At 34.8% G+C, this 18,221-nt stretch overlaps 1 protein-coding gene across 3 annotated transcripts; it reads right to left on the bottom strand.

The window, feature by feature from the left end:
• Positions 1-1,475: 1,475 nt before the first annotated feature.
• On the bottom strand, positions 1,476-7,632 carry LOC139893418 (protein YLS7). Of its 3 annotated transcripts, XM_071876584.1 has the most exons (6): positions 7,475-7,630; positions 6,175-6,408; positions 5,331-6,087; positions 3,523-3,797; positions 2,714-3,181; positions 1,476-2,089 (listed from the first exon to the last, which is right to left on the bottom strand). In XM_071876584.1, the coding sequence occupies exons 2-6, from the start codon at positions 6,301-6,303 to the stop codon at positions 1,757-1,759; spliced, it is 1,962 nt and encodes a 653-aa protein (XP_071732685.1). In that variant the 5' UTR covers positions 6,304-6,408; positions 7,475-7,630; the 3' UTR covers positions 1,476-1,756. The 3 variants fall into 3 exon arrangements, with proteins under 3 accessions (XP_071732685.1, XP_071732684.1, XP_071732683.1); XM_071876583.1 differs by having other exon boundaries at positions 5,355-6,408; positions 7,475-7,632; XM_071876582.1 differs by having other exon boundaries at positions 5,331-6,408.
• Between the last annotated feature and the right edge of the window lie 10,589 nt (positions 7,633-18,221).

Here is an 18,221-nt window from a genome sequence, read left to right as displayed (position 1 = left end):
GCTTAAGTGACTAGTTTAAAATTCAATTTTGTATATTATCATTGGTTGTTAATTTAAGTTTCCCTATTCCCTTTCTCTATTCAATTGAAAGTAACTAATGTATTTTGTACTATATTTTAGTCTTGTATTCGTATAAAACTTATTCGTAGTTTTTTTTTTTTTTTTGAAAGCTCAACTAAACTTTTATTAAAAACAAAAGAAAAATACATCGACAGTGGCTTAAGCCACTAAGAGCAGCTCGAGAACTATACATAAACTAACTCGAGAACTACAAAAAAAAAGCAAGTAACACTAAACTATTATACAAGGAGAAGCTAGAGGAAATTTTGCAGGGAAAAACCCTTAAACCCCAAAGATAAACCTTAGCCTTGCCTCACTTGAAAACAAGCTGAGAAAATATCAAATAACAGTACTAAAAACTTAGTGACAAAGCATTCGATATCCTCTCATTTAAGCTTATTCGTAGTTATTAGTTACGTATTTATTTATTTATTTATTTCATATTTATTTTATTTATATTTTACTATTTTATATAACAATAAAAACTATACATTTGTCTCAAATTAATAGTCATGCTTTGATTTTATTTTTTAACATTAACTTTAAGAGACTTTTTTTATTATATAATATTTGATTAAAGTTATACAAATTGAAAGCACATATAAAATTTAAATTATTCATATAAATTTTGTTAAATATTATACAATACGAAAAAAGTTATTTAAAGTTAAAGTTAAGAAATAAATTCAAAATTGAACTATTAATTTGGAACGAGATGAGTAATGCTAAAATGTAACGCTCTATGCATGTTTTAGTGGGACTAAAATGTAACGCTCTATGCATGTTTTAGTGGGAAAGTTTTAGGGTAGTAGTAGACTAGTAGCTTTTTTCTCCTCGTAAAAATAAGCAACTTAAAAAAATAAAAGAGGCTAAACGAACCAAACACGAAACTAAGCCAAAGACAATACTCAAAGATCCCAAAAAACTAACAATAAAAAAGAGGACACGCTAAAACAAACTAATCTACCCCATCCAACAACCCTTAACAACCATTTGTAGTGGTAGAATACGTGAGTTGGTGGTGTAAATTGTTTTTTGTAATTTTTTATGAAAAGGATGTGTGCGGGTTTTTTGTGTAAAGTATTGTTGATGTGATTTTTTTGTGTGAGTTATTATGATGATTTGTTAAAGTATAATTGAGTAATTATTAAAAAAAAATATTTTTAAATTAATACTCTAAAAGCAACACACGTTACTGGTGTTGGATCCCGAGCAATACCCCTAAACGCCTCAAAGCAATGTCCCACTACGAATAAATTACCCGTCACTTTTTGCCACATAATAAACCAACGTTGCGTTGGTAAGGCCCGATACAAGTTGTCTAAAAACCCACACCGAACCATCACCATTCACCACCCAATAAATTATCCACACACTTTCCACCTCGACAAAAAAGAGTAGACTAATAGCTTTATAAATAAATATATTTATTTAATTATGATATTTCACAATATATTTTCTGGTATCCGACAACCATAAATACACTGACGTATAAATAATTTAATGGAATCAGCAACTAACATGAAACTTAACAAAACTAAGAAAGGTACATCATGATTTGTCCCCCATATACAAGAAACAGCAAAAACTTAAACCTCATATATTAGCACCAGCAGCAGCCTATTATAACACGGTACAACTAGTTTAAGCTCTCTACACTCTGTCAAGGGAGAACCAGTAAGATCGTATAAAAGAATCACGAATCTCGAGCCTCAAAGTCTCTTCTAATAGTCTCCATCAAAAACTCATTCCATGTATCAATTGGGCCAGGCATACACCAATGCAAACAATCTTGTGGTGGCGGTTGCCCATTAGCACTCCTTTTGGTAATCTTATTTGGGTCAAGACTACGGTAGGGGCCCGGGTGACCATCATGCCGATACGCAAAAGGTTTTGTTATATCCATAAACGCCACGCGTGATTTATTAGTCTTTTTCTTTATACCACGGTTGAAGCCTGATACTTGCTTGTCATGCATAATGTTTGTGAACCCACTTTCGACTAACTTTCCTTCCTCTGCAGGTTCTTCCTACATTTTCAAAAAAATGTTATTATTATTTTAATGATTGTATGTCCGCACTAATTGCTTATACAAATTTTAATTTGTTCAAAAATATTTTGGCTAATTAACATGGGCGGATTTATGTGGGGTCCGGGGGGCGGCCGCCCCCAGTGGATTTCCAATTTTCAGTCTAAAATTTTGGATTTTTCGACTTTGACCCCGGTGGATTTTTTTCCCCCAAAACCTATATATTTTGCCCCAAAACTCCAAATTTTGCCCAAAATTCTCCAAATTTTGCCCCAAAACCTTCAAATTTTGCCCCAAAACCTTCAAAATTTTCCCACAAACCTTCAAAATTTTCCCACAAACCTCCATAATTTGCCTAAAAACTTCCATTTTTTGCCCCAAAACTTCCATAGTCCAAAAAACTGCTACGGTTTTAATTTTTTTTTTTTTTTTTTTTGCCCCCGGTGAAAAAAATCCTGCATCCGCCACTGCTAATTAATACTTTTAAAATATTACCCATTTTGACCCACTATCCAACCCAGATTACCCAACCATATTGTCATCTCTAGCTAAGGGAAGTATATGATGAGGAATTTCGCATAAAAGATGACATATATCAACATAAATCTATACGCTGGTGATTACCTTCCCAGTGCATGACCCGCCCGTATTCCAGGCCCCACCTTCATAGTGGTCGGGCGAATAAGCGCGAACCACTGTGAGACCATTGTAATTTGGGTGGGTCACAAGTGAAGACATAATGGTATCTACAGATATCTCAAATGCTTCAGTGCTATCAATTTTCTTCTTACGGGAACTATCAGGCCACCATAACTGTCCCCCGACAATCTCGTTATTTAAAATGTAAACCGATTGTTTTGCAAACCAATGACCCGAAGAAAGTACAAGAACATCAAAGGTGGGAACATCGCCCATAAAAGTTTCGTCTGGAGCATCAAGATGAAGTTTGTCTATACTCTCGGGTGCAAAATCAAATTGCTCGGTTGTTTTATGTACAAGCCATGATGACCATATCCTTATTATCGTTGTGGATGTTGACCGGAAAAAATACCGTTGCATTCTTTTGTTCCCTCGGTTTATTGGAACTTCCGCCTGCGATTAACAAAGGTTTCTCAAAAGCAGAATTTAAGAAATTTGCTTTGGATGGGTTTTACCTGGTGGAGGTGGCAATTTTGATCCATTTACCAAGGTAATATTTGCTTTGTAAGGGTTTTAACTTTGGTAAATCAAATTTATAACTTTAACTATTCATTAAAATTTTTTGAAAAGAAGTGTTCCAGTTCCAGGTCAAACAAAACATAATAAGTTTGACCAGTTACCCAACCTGCCCAGCCCAGATTAAGTTGACCCATTCACAAGTAATAGTCTTAAAAGCTAATTTAGTTAAATGGCTGCATATAGTAATTGTAAAACAAAACAGAAGAAATGATTACCTGCCAAAGTATGCATAACATGGACTCCATTTGATTTCGGGCAACCGAGTCACCTATAAAAGCTAATGTTTTTCCTCTCATCAATTCCAAAAACTTCTTCGGGTCAAATCTAGGGAGGTCACATTTTGAGGGTTGCCATCGCCAATTTTCATAGTCCTTGTCGGGCCTACCATTTCCTTGGCAATTTTGCATTTGTGACAGCACAGGGCATGAGTTGTTCGAGTACAATGGCCCAACCGAATCATGAACCCATTTCCCATGATACAAGTCACAACCTACAAAATTCAAGCATCGAAATCATGAGTTTAGCACGTACGATTTCAGTGATGTATTGGAAAGAATATGCGCGCGCACACACACACACACACACAAATATGTATGTTTAATACATGTGCACATACTTATTATAATTTTTATATATAAATATAATATAAATACAAAATATAATACAGATAAAATTACTTATGAAGTACAGGGATCATAAAGTACACGTTAGAGCATTTATCATCTCTTTTAGGAGGTCATTAATATTTGAAATTTAAAGACACTAAAGGTCACCAAGGCTGCTTGCGTATAGCCGCTTTTGAGATCCAGGCCACAAAATATTCAGGACACAAAACAAAATTGTTACACAACCAAATACAAAAAGATAATACCTTTTATTGTGACAAGAAGTTAAGAGACTTAATAACTCATGAAATAAATCAGATCGAATAATGTTCTATGTCAAATGGAGATGAAAAGTGCCTTTAGGTTAAAAGGGTAAATGCACATATATGCATAAAAGTATAAAATCTCATAAATCAGTAATTTCAACACATTAGATTATTACTGAAGTAACATAACTTTTGAAGTATTTGTTATTTACGGAGTAAGAAATATGAATATCTTCCGAAAAAGTACCTGTTTTGACCCATTATCTAACCCAACCAACCTGTGCCCATTTTCCCACATTCACTTATAACCAAGAACACAGATTTTCTTCTGCCAGTTTACAGCCTCTAGTTATGCATAATATTTCCCACAAAGCAACCTTCTTTTTAATAAATATAGTATATGAATAGCAAGAGGTTAAGAACCTTGGCCCAGCTTGAAAAAATTCAATACCACATGAGCATTTATACCAGATATGACATCAAATGACCTTTAAATCAATCATAATAGGAGGTATTTGTGGGCAAAATCATACACAACAGTTGTAGTCAGATATTGTACTACTCATTCTCAAGTTTGCCTGTACTGGTACCTTAGGTTCTACAATCCAAAATAGTTTGATTGTAACATCTTTTAATTGATAGAAATATTAATTTCATTCTCAAGAATCAGAATAGTGTACAAAATCAACAGAAAGAAATTATAACACATAAAACTTAACATAGAAATGCTCATGTATGCCATGCAAGTTGATCAGACACTATATGTCACATGTACATTCTATTATAATGCCTATTAAGGTCCATAAAGCAGACTTTATACAACTTCTCATATGTGACAAAGTAAATGATGGATGCAAAAATAGCTTCCAGCGAAGACCAGATAAAAGATGTGATAAACCAAAACAATCACAGTATATGCCCCTAAGAAAGAAAGTATTGACTGCCTCATAAGTCTACTAGATAACAACTGACAAGTTTGTACAAAGTAAAAAAAATGTACAAAATAATGAAGTCTAGGGGAAAGCAAACCAAGGAAACAAGTAAGGCAAACATCTAACCAAAGATAAATAAGGGGGTAGCAAGTAAGAACAGTAGATGCATTAGCAATTAGCAATGTTCAGTAAAAAACGAATGGAAAAAGAAGTTCGATACCAGAATCGACAGTCTTGTCCGGACCTGAATCAGCAGTCTTGCTGGCATCTGAATCAACATTCTTATTGGTATCTGAATCAACATTCTTATTGGTATCTAAACCAACAGTCTTGTTGGTATCTAAATCCAGAGTCTTGTTGGTATCTAAATCAACAGTCTTGTTGGTATCTAAATCAACAGTCTTGTTGGTATCTAATTCAACAGTCTTGTTGGTATCTAAATCAATAGTCTTGTTGGTATCTAAATCAATAGTCTTGTTGCCAACTGAATCAACACTCTTGTTGGAAGCTGAATCAGAATCAACAGTCTTGTTGGTAGCTGAATCAACAGTCTTGTTGGTAGCTGAATCAACACTCTTGTCGATACTTGAATCGACAGTCTGATCGGTAGCTGAATCAACAGTCTGGTCGGTAGCTGTATCAACAGTCTTGTCAGTAGCTGAATCAGCAGTCTGGTCAGTAGCTGAATCAGCGGTCTTGTTGGTAACTGAATCAGCAGTCTTATTGGTAATTATATCAACATTCTTGTTACTACCTGAATCAACAGACTGGTCGGTAGCTGAATCAACAGTCTGGTCGGTAGCTGTATCAACAGTCTTGTCGGTAGCTGAATCAGCAGTCTCGTGGGTAGCTGAATCAACAGTCTTGTTGGTAACTGAATCAGCAGTCTTGTTGGTAATTATATCAACATTCTTGTTAATACCTGAATCAACAGTCTTGTCGGCACTTGAATCGACAATATTAACTATAGTGTTCACCTGATTCTCAAATATATTACTTTCATTGTTAGAAGACAATATCCCAACTTTGGGGGCTTGAACTACATTATAAAAAAACCCACTAACTTTTATTCCAATTGGCTGATAAACAAGCAGCAACGAGGCAAAAATCAAAAATAAAGCAAGTCCCCCAACTGAAACTGCAAATGGAAGAATTGTCTTTGGATATACAGATTTTGTAGATGCCAATTTCATGTTGTTCTAAAAGAAACAATATTAGCAGTCAAAACTTCTTCACAGATAAATCAGATACTCCACTGCATCATGTTGTTCCAAAAAATGAAGTTTGACAAAATCCACCTGTAGCAAGTGGAAAGGGAATAGGTAAATATGTTTAAAACTAAACGACATTTATATGGCTAGAACCTATCAAGGTGTAAATAACTTATAACTATTTTTTCAACTTCGTACCATGGTGTATAGGAAATAAGAACACGTCAAATAAATGAAATGATATGACATATATCATTAATAAATGATCTTCAATGGGAACAATAAGATGGTAAGTACACTTTTGCCTATTAAGCTATTATGTTTCCTTGGATGCTAAGTTATATCTACATAAGGTAGTTATTGAGGAATACACTCCTCATCACTAGATAAATGATTCAGCTGCTCACCTAACACGACCTCTCCCCTTTTGACAGATCGTTTAATACAACACGTGTTAACGTAATCAATATAGGATAACATATTTAATACTCATAAATAAGACACCAACCTTCACGAAATAATCTTAATTCTATCACACACATCATGGTTAATATTTAGAAACCGAATATACTTCTAAAGCTTACAAGCAACATCCAGATTGTGTTGATAAAAAGAACTCCAGATCGATCACTGAATAGAAGCTAAGATCACACTTCTATGTAATTATGCATAATAGAAACAAAACATAATATTAATATATATCATTATTTAATTTAATAATGCTTACTACAGAATTGAAAGTAATTAGCATAAAACCTCGCATTATCTAGCTTCATTGTATATCTTCCACACAAAATCACACAATTTACCATAGCATAACTATAAATTAACAAAAGAAAAAAGAAAAAAAAAAGAAAAAAGAAAAAAAAGGAAATACTACAAAATCAGTTATCAAATCATCCATTTTATAATCAATAAATCAAATGCGAATTTACAAAAGTGAAATTGACGTAAGTTTCACGTAAATTACGGTAGTTACACTTACTAATTCAAATCCATATCATCAATTAAGAGCATAAACAACAAAATTGATCTGAATTTTGTTAGAATCAGATCAAATGAAGTTCCTGAATCAAATTATAATATAGGCTAGGGTTTAAATAATGTGATCTGTAATCGGCGTGTTGTTGAAGTGAAAAAGTGATGAACGTACCTGTGTATAGACCGTAAGTAGTGAGAGATTGCCGGAGATCGGAGATGTTGACGGTCGCCGGAGATTGCGCGATTTGATTGCAGGAGGAACTAAGATTAAGGGGGTAACGTGGGAGGGCTCATTCAGACACAGACGATATTGAAGAATTTAATTATTTATTTATAGATATGTAACAGGGAGATATAAATGTAATACACGTAACACGTCTACACCACTCCGTACATCGTATCCCTCGCTTTCTAATTATTAATTAGGGGTTTGCATGTTGGTACATAATAAAACGATGGTCCGTTATATAAACTCGTAAAAATTTTAGATATCAAATTTATATTTATATTTATAATTAATATTAATATTTATATTTATTTATTCGTTTATTTAGCTTAATGTTTGTAATAAAATTATTTTTAATAAAAAGTTTAGATGAGAAATTTCTTTTTTTTTTAAAGCAAGATATTATATAATAATACTCAAAAAACGAATGATTACAATACAAGGCACCGATCAACAGATAGATCGGCTCAATCGAAACGAAATGTAAGCCGTGTGCAAAGATAACACCCGAACTACAAGGTTACAAGTTTAAAAATACATGAAGATTAACAAGCCAAGTAGACCAATCGATTTTTTTCCCTTTAAGACGACACGAGATCCATTCAAAAGATTTTACTTGAATTTCATTCACTAAAACCGGGGCACACCACAACTCGTTACGAAATACTTTCATATTGCAATTCTTCCACAAGTAGTATGCACAAACTCAAATCACACCTTGCCAAATTTTTTGACCCATAGAAGATGAAGCTTAAGTTAGTTTACCTTCAAGGATATCGACATTCGATGACGAACATGGCCCCATATTCCACCAATTATAAATACGGGACCAAACATCCGATGCAAACTTACACGAAACAAAGGAGTGATCAACCGATTCAAGACCATCATCACAAATGGGGCACTGAACACTATGCAAGTCGATGTCTCTTTTATCAAGCTCAATCCGTGCAGGGATTCTTTTCCTCAACGATCTCCAAGCAAAAATTTCATTCTTTTTGGGAATGAGATTATTGCGGAGAGTTTTTTTCGAGTTAGAAGGATGACCAAGATTGTGTTTATCAATTAGGGAGGTCAATTTCTTAACCGTGAAAATCCCATCATTTGCGAGGTCCCATTTCCATCTTTGGCATGAAAATTAATATCAGTGGAATAATTTTTTTATAATTAAATTCAATTTACAGTATAAACGAAAGATACCCAATAGTAAATCATTCAAATTTGTATTATTGTATAAACGGTTAGGTTTCTGTATTTTTTGTAATAATTAATTAAATTATATTATACTTCATTGTAGTTACTGAGCGTAATATGGACTTTTTTTGATTACATGAGTTATAAAAGAGGAAAAATAGATATAGCTTTAATAATATTTAAAATTTATAATAAACATGTAGAATGATATGTACTTTCTAAATTTTGTCACCTTATCAAAACTCTAAAAGCTCTCTTATCTGTTTTTAGTTAAATGCACATAAAATAAAATGCATATTTATAAAAAAAAATAAAATAAAAAAAAATTCATCTTGTAATTTATGACCGCTAATTATTTTGACTAGTGAAGTGATGTAATGGCCAAGACTACATTTTTTTTTTCTCTTTCTATATTATGTTTTGTATTTTGCTAGCAATTTTTGTTTCTATAAAAAATTAGTCCGGAGGTTTTATGACTTAAAGTTTTCAGAGAAGAAAGAAGAGTGTGCTTGCTGGCTTTTTGGTGTGAAGATATTATTTCTTTTTGATTAAAATAAAGACAATAAAGATAAAATTTAAAAAAAAAAAATCTTTTCATCAAAGATGAAACAGACCAAGAAATATACAATCTATTCAAAAAAGTTATTAGGCTCGTAAGCAGTAAACGATCTTTAAACACTAAAACAGAGTAAAAGGTAACTAAAGCCGAGCCAAAGTAACTGAATCAAGGAAACGATCCTGAAACACAAGCAACAAACAAGTACAAATCCAACCACCTAAATCAAAACAAATAAACTAAAAAAATCAAACAAAAGAACAAACCGAAAACGCCTGAACAAACTACCTAACAACCGATTTAGCTTTTTGAGTCCTGTTGACCGGCTTGACAACCACCCCTTCAACTTTCAAACGATTAAATTTCTTACCCGTCCGATAAAAGCTTATTGGTGTGAAAATGAAGGCTTTTAAGTTTTACCGAATAATATTTATATATTGAGCCCCTTTATATTTAATCTAATTTTGATGGCATCATATTTAAATGGTCAAAAAAATTTAAATGGCCTATAATTTAATATTTAATATAAATATAATTTTGATTTTGATGGGTTTTATTAATGTGCCAATAAAAGTTATTTATTCGATTATTTTATTATTGGCATATTGACATACATATAATATAATATAGTTAATAGTTAATAGTTAATAACTAATATAAAGTTGATTAAAAAACAATAAAAATAATATTATTTTATTTTTCAACACTGAACTTGCACACTAAATCTAGGAGATGATACATTCAAGTTCACTTTTGATAAATCCAACATTATTTGATACAAAATGCCAAATTTATTCTTTACTAAACTCTAATAAAAACTTTAAAATTTTTGACTCTTGGTCCGCTCGACCTGATTTTGATCTAGTTGTTCGTAGTGCTTGGGAGATCATTAAGGTTGATGTTGATATGGATATTATCTATATAAATCTACTAGACAAAATCCGGTAGCACTATTCATCAATAGTAACCAGAGATATTTTCGTCATTTAACCTTTTTTCCGGTCTCCAACGATTAAAGAAGCAACTTTCATAAAAGAACCAACCCTTCAATGTTACCAAAAGATGTCGAAAAAATTCTTTTTTACCAAAAAAATCAACTACTTTTTTTTTTCCTTTTCTTCCTCAACGATAAAGGATGCAACTTTCATAAAAGGAACAACCCTTCAATGCTACTAAAAGATGTCGAAAAACATTCTTTTTTACAAAATAGATCAACTAACTTTTTAAAAAAAAAAAAAAAAAAAAAGAATAGATGTCGAAAAAAATTCTTTTTTACAAAATAGATCAAAGACTTTTTTTTTTTAACTCGCATTCAAAACGGAGCTCCCGGCGCGAAGCGAGGGCTCCACAACTAGTTGTTGCTAAACTAAGATTGTTAAAAGGGCACCTTAAACATTGGATACATTCGTCAAGATCAAATGAAACCATTCGCCTAAATGAGATTAAGGAAAAGATCATCGAACTTGACGTGTTAATTGATACGGGAAACGCTAGTTTTGATGACATTAATACGAGAAACTCTCTCAATTCAGAAAAGGATGACATTACGAAAATCATTAATTTCGATACGATTCAAAAAGCTTGTGTTAAGTGGGACGTCGAAGGAGATGAAAACTCCAAATTTTTCCATGCTTCTCTAAAACATAAAAGACGTATTCAACAAATTCAGGAGTATTGATTGAGGGAGTTTGGTTTGACGAGCCTGATGCAATTAAAAACAAGTTTGTGGAATTTTTTGAAAATCGTTTTGATCAGCAACATTCTGTTGCAAATTTCGGCAACCTTGTCCCAAAGTCTCGATTGGCTACTGATGATGTAGAGGCGCTAGACAAATATGTCGATGATGAAGAGATTAAACAAGCAATTTGGAGTTGTGGTAGTTCGAAGGCTCCTGGGCCAGACGGTATATCGTTTCGCTTCCTAAAACATTTTTGGGACTTATTCAGTTTTGATTTTTGCAGGGATGTTAGAGGTTTTTTTCCTCTTGTATTATGCCCCGAGGTGCAAACTCGGCATTTTTCTCATTGATTCCGAAGGTTTCTAATCCTATGTTACTTAAGGATTTTCACCCTATTTGCTTTGGTTGGTTGCTTTTATAAAGTGGTAACGAAAATTTTAACAAAACGTTTACAAGGAGTTATTACCAAGATTATTAGTCCGGTTCAATCGGCGTTTATCGAGGGGCGACAGATTCTTGATGGACCGCTAATGTTGAGCGAGATAATATCATGGTACAAAAAAAAAAGAATAAGAAGATGATTCTTTTCAAGGTCGATTTCGAGAAAGCGTATGACTCGGTCAACTGGGACTATCTTCTTTTCATGCTTAACACTCTCGGTTTTAGTCATCAATGGTGTTCATGGCTAAAAGGGTGCCTTTATCATGCTACAACTTCTGTCCTAATTAACGGTAGCCCGTCACGTGAATTCACCCTTAAAAGGGGATTGAGACAGGGAGACCCGCTTAGTCCATTCTTATTTATTATAGTCATGGAAGGTCTTCACCTCGCCTTTCGTCGAGCCATGGAAATTAATTATATTCAAGGGATTAAAGTGGGTTTGGACTTGATTCATTTATCACATTTTATTTATGCGGATGACGTTATTATTTTTTTTTATTGGAGGGTTACCGAAGCTATATCACCCCTGATTTTTTTTAATACAGCAGAAGACAAATTTATCGGATACATTATATAAACATGTATATATATAAAATCCACTTAATAATAAATACGTTAATAAACAAATGACCGGGTGTTATATTAAAATATTAATACAGCTTTAATAGAAAAGACGCGACATCAGAGTTCCGACTAGTCAAACATATCTCCCAACAATCTGTCTCCCCGGAATCTATCAAGTAAGCAACAGTAAACCTGCAGGAAAGAGGAGGGGGTTAGCACGAAGCTAAGTGAGTGCAACTAACTACAGGTAATAGCATACAGAAACCGTCATACTAATCATGTCACATAGTCTAACACATAATCATCACCCAAGTGCCGTCTACAGAGACTCTGCCAGCTCGGCCAAACCATTAACCACCAGTTGATCGGACTGGGGCTTACCAGAAGTTCCTCCACCACCATGTTGTATTATATATAATTCACACGCGACATACGCGTCATTCACACATATATACACCACGATTGTCTAGGCTACCACATGAGGAACCCAACCCGCATGTTGATCTCTCCTACCGAGGCTACCACACAATAGGGATGCACTGGGCTCCAGCAGACAAGCATCAACTAACATGCAGTCATCACAACATAACTAACCACAGTAGCAAGTATATCTAACAAGCATGATAATCATAATATAACATGCTACTCTATACTATATACTCCAGTTAGTCCCACTAATCAATTACCAGCAATGACTCAGATTCTGACTACTGAGCTTTCTACTTATCTTTTCCAACTGAGAATAGACATAACACACTCAGTAATAATGTCTTGATAACAACCCGACAACAAGACAATAACACCAAGTACCAACACTTAAGCACTTTACGACTGGTCTGTCAACCGTACGAGTAACACTCTCACTCGCATGTTTGAGAACACTCAACCGTGCAGTTGACAACTTACTCGTACGTTTGGTATATGACTGAACACCTATCAATGAATCAAATGATCCATACGGTTCACCGCAAGAGTAACTAGTGACTCGTACGAGTCACATCTCAACCGTACGTATCATCTTAACCAAAATAATAGTTCTCCTCAACCACTCACTCGCACGGTTCATAACACGGTTGACCATCCCAACCGTACGAGTGAAGGGTCACTCGTTCGAGTGATGAAGAACAATAGGAGCAACTGTTTAGACGGGTTTCAACTCAAAATGCACAACATAAAACATCAATACATACAATAAATCAACACACACAATCATGTATTCACTATATGATAAGTCTACATCATAAACTCAATCAATAACGACACTCAATGTGTGCAAAACAAGACATACACTTTAAAACCCCTTCTTCTGACCAAAATAAAGTTTCATCTAGCTTCTTAAAACCTTATCATTGTAAAGTAGACCTCAATTCAATTCCAACGATAGTTTATTCATCGAAAACGAAGTTACGGTTTGAAAGTTATGCCCTTTTCAATTTTACCAAAAGCTGGCAAGTGCTCAACCGCGTGGTTGAGCCCTCAACCGTACGGTTGAGCCCTCAACCGCGTGGTTGAGCCCTCAAATGCGTGCTCAACCGCGTGGTTGAGCTGTCAAAAGTGTGAGAGCTGAAGAACAGCCCCAGCTCGCTGTTTTCGCGTTTTTTGACCCCAAATCATGATTTTTGCAAGTTCTAACACCAAAACCACTTCAAAAACAACATATAAACTATATAGAAGCTATTTCTAACAACAATTGAGCATAACAAACACTTAAGATCAAGAATCAAGCACCAAAATCACACTTTTACTCAAGAACACAAAAAACCCATTTAACAAGGATTCAAGTAACAATTCAAGCAAGCTAACCTGGATTACTGATCACTAGGATGTAAGAATCTAATCTCTAAAGCTTCTTGATTCAATTCCACACTTGAATTAGATTAGGGTTGGAGATGGTGTGAAGGTTATGTACGTTTTTTTTTTTTGGGAATTTTGAAGAAATGGATGGAAACATCCAGATATTACATACTTAAGTGGGTTATAAACCCATACCTCATAACACACGGGTATTTATCAGTTATCTAATATCTTTCGTACTTCATCTGAAGACCCAAACGAAGTCCAGATTAAATAAACAAACCTATTCTGTGACCCTTGTCACAAACTGGTCTTAACCAAATACACAAATAATTATAAACATATAATTATTAAAATTACTAACTACGCCATACTCAAGGGTAAAATGGTCATATCACCTAGGCCCGATTATAGGATGTTACATAAACAAGGCGTATTCTTATTATTTTAGACATTTTTCATCGTGTCTCGGGTTTGAGATTAAACATCTCCAAATCACATGTTTTCGGTGTAGGTGTTTCGGATACCGAAGTTGTTTTACTCGCTAATGTTATTGGTGCTAGCGTTGGTTCCTTCTCGACTACGTATCTCGGTTTGCCCATTGGTTCGAATATGAAAAGAGTTTCAAATTGGGAGCCTTTACACGAAAAATTTTGTTCTAAACTTTCTTCATGGAAGGCGAGTCTCATTTTATCAGGAGGTAGATTAACGTTAGTTAATTCCATTATGGGAAGTATAGGGATCTACTTGATGCCCTTATTTAAATGCCTTGAGTCTATGTTAAAACGTCTTGAATCGATTAGGGCTCTTTTCTTTTGGGGTGGAAGTAATTCATCTAAAAGAATGGCATGGATTAAATGGGATAAGGTGTTAGCCTCATATGATAAAGGGGGATTAAATATCGGTAGTCTCATAGCATTTAACTTGGCACTTATTTTTAAGTGGAGATGGAGGTATTTAACTAAACCTAATGATATGTGGGTCAATATCATTAAATCCATTCATGGCAACGATTTTGACAAGGTGTACGTCTCTTCAATTAGTTTATGGGCAGATATAGTGTCGACGTGTAATAAGGTTGTTTCCAAGAACTTTTTACCGTTGGACACCATCAAGTTAATAGTTGGAAATGGTAACTCTATTCGTTTTTGGCATGATACTTGGTGTGACAATTCGTCTCTCGCTTCTCGTTTCAATAGACTATTTCACCTTGATTCAAACCCGGATAGTTTTATTGTAGACAAGATTGTTAATGACAATTGGAGTTTTTCATGGGTTAGAGATATTTCTAATGGCCGAAACGAACAAGTTTTGAATACGTTACTAGAACATATCGGCATCTCGATGCTCCGTGATTAGCCTGATGGATGAAAGTGTACGCTGGGTGCTGATGACAGCTTCTCGGTGAAAGCTGCTCGAAATCTTGTTGATCAAAACATGCTGCCATCATCACATCTCAAGACTATTTGGTATGTTTTTATTCCGCGTAAAGTTAACGTTTTTCTTTGGAGATTTCGTTTAGATGGTTTACCTGTTCGTTGGAACCTATACGCGAAAGGTGTTGATATTGCCTCTATTGTGTGTCCGATTTGTAATAATGGGTTAGAAACGCGGGATCATTTATTTTTTGAGTGTGATATGGCTCGTGACTTATGGCATAAAATCACTCTCTGGCTCGGTGGTAACATCCCTCATTTTTCGTCTTGGGATACTTTTGTGGTTTGGTTAGAAGGTGTTCGTTTACCAGTTTCATCGAAGAATCGGATTATAGCGGTGATGGCTACGTTCCTTGGTCGATATGGCGGTTCAGAAACGGTGTTGTTTTTAATGATGTTTTTTGTTCTAAATGTAGCATATTTGATGTAATTAGATCTTTTTCATTTCGTTGGATTAAAAATAGAGGCCACTTAGTTTCTAATTGGAACTTGTGGTTATCTATACCTTTGTAATTATCCCTTAGTGCCTTGCTAGGGATCGTTTATTAATAAAATTTTGATTCTTTGACAGTAAAAATAATAATAAAAACTTTGTGTAACACACCTTTTAATGGTATTATAGTAAATTTGAGTGAATTTATCATTTTTGATGTTAGAATTATCACTCCCCCTAAATCACTCCTCCACTATATAACTTTCATGGGTTTACAAAGCCTTAAACTGAGCACCGAAACTAAAATGTCACCACTATAACGGCAAAGACACATATCGTTTTATTATTATGATATCTGTTGTCACATACCAATGAGATGAGATATTACAAATAAACAACAGTTTATTTGTCACATATTAAAGTTAATGTTAGAATTTTGCCTAATTAGATTAATGTGCAAATTGTATTTGTTAGTTACATTGGTAACCCAAATATTCAAGGAATTTGTACCATATCACAATTGGATATAAGATTTTAGTTTATTTCAATACTCAAATTTCAAATGGCATAAAACATCTGAAGTTGTATTTCCTATCGCTTACATGTTGTTGGTCAGATCATGTCATGTAAACAAAAAAAAAAAAAAAAAAAAAAAAATTCAACACATATAGCAGGTCAAAACGACTTCTTGTCTCTAACTCTCTTGTTGTAGAATATGAAAGATTAAGTGATAACGCTCAAATTATACATATTTTACCTTATGAATTTCAAAGTTACATAACTTATTTTACAAGGTTATAGTCAATTTTATGAACTTTTGATGTTTTATTACTTCGAATATCGATTATAGGTTCACACGCGATAAGTTGGTGAGCTAGGACGACCGGGAAATCTGCATTCTTTCACGGTTTTGACCATAACTTTCTCATACAGACTCAAAATCAGACAATTGAGTCCAGACTACCGCAAGACAAAGATCTAACAACGCAGACAAACGTAAGACAAAGATATGCAACTCTCATGTTACAGCCGCAGCTGAAGACCACTTTTTCAGTCTCAAACTAAGGAGACAACGGCCACCGGCTAAAACCTAAAACCACAGTCGTTTCAACATTAAAAAAATAAAATCTTCCATTGTAACTATCACCAAAGAGCCGCCAGCCAAGACCACTCCAGCCGCCGGCTATGGCCTGCAATCAAAGCTGCAGTTGTAACTGACACATCAGCCACCATCTGCCTCAATTCCAGCCGCTGGCCAACACAACAGCAGCCAGGGCCCAGGTGTATTCACGTTAGTCGCCGGCTGAAATGTCGAGCCTACAAATAGAGCTCAGTTGCTTCAAGATTCATCACACATTCTCCGGCCGTATTTGCTTCCCGCATTCTCTCTGTTTCAACTGAAGATATCGACGATGTATGGCCTGCCACGTCAACAACAGGTATAGGCCCCATCCCTAATCTCATTGTGACTGCAGCGAACGTTCTAGAAGTTTATATAGTTAGGGTTCAAGAAGACGGTTATGTTAGTAATAAGGATTCAGCTACGTATTGCAACCGCAACGCGGCGGATGCATGGCTGGTCTTTCCGGTGCTTTGCTAGAACTCGTTTGTAGCTATAGGTAATTTATGTTCAATTGACATTTAATATAAAACTTACATTGTAATTGTAATTCATCGTTGATGAGTGATCATAATATTTGCTTGAAGTCTAGGAAGGTGCTGTGATGCGCTATTTTGTGTTATAGGTTGCACAGTAATGTGGAATCAATAGGTGTGGTGTATCACAACACCTTATAACACAAAATAACGTATCACAGTGCATGGACTTCGTGGAAGGTGAACTTAGAGACGTAATAGGAACGATATTTCAATTACTTTCACAGACATGGTAAGTAGCTTATTCTAGATTTAATTTGTTGGTTGTGTGAAGGATATCAAAACAACAAGAAAAAAAAGAATGTTTTGGATTTTGTCGCGGAGGCGCGGCGCGGCCCACTCTGGGCGCGGCGCGGCTAGGGCCTGACGGTCTGAAAATTCTAGAATCAAGTTTTCTTGTTCCCTAAGTTTCCTTGCCTATATAAACATCTCATTGTGACCTGTAAATATGTGCACGAAAATTATAGTGAAGAATCTCTGGTTTGCGCCCGTAGAGTAAACCCTTATCCGTATTTTTGAGTTGGGATATAACCACGTTAAATCTCGTGTCGTTTTACATTTATCGTTATGCCTTATTTTATCGTTTATCGTTCGTGGGTTTGGTGATTGGTTCAAATCACCGGCTTTGTTTGGGTCCATAATTCCTAACAAGTGGTATCAGAGCTCATGGTTTCGAGTGAGAGCGATGGCGATTTGAAAGCGTGGTGAACGAACGACGGGTTTTGTACAACATGTATCGAGATCAAAGGGCTTAGTTGAAGAGATCGCGAAGAACTCACGGGTATGTCTATGTACTCATGAGATAATCTATTAAAATCGGTCTATGATTATAATAGATTATTGTGGTGATTCGAGGTGATAACGGAGTCAGTGGTCGGATCGATAGTTTTTTGTTGTGAAAGAGATTTTTCAAAAATTCGGAATTCTGGCGCAGCTGTGGT

The sequence above is a fragment of the Rutidosis leptorrhynchoides genome, chromosome 2 (assembly GCF_046630445.1).
Source record: "Rutidosis leptorrhynchoides isolate AG116_Rl617_1_P2 chromosome 2, CSIRO_AGI_Rlap_v1, whole genome shotgun sequence".
Lineage (NCBI taxonomy): Eukaryota > Viridiplantae > Streptophyta > Magnoliopsida > Asterales > Asteraceae > Rutidosis > Rutidosis leptorrhynchoides.
Note: the sequence above shows the minus strand (reverse complement) of the source record. Positions and strands in the feature narration are given on the sequence as shown.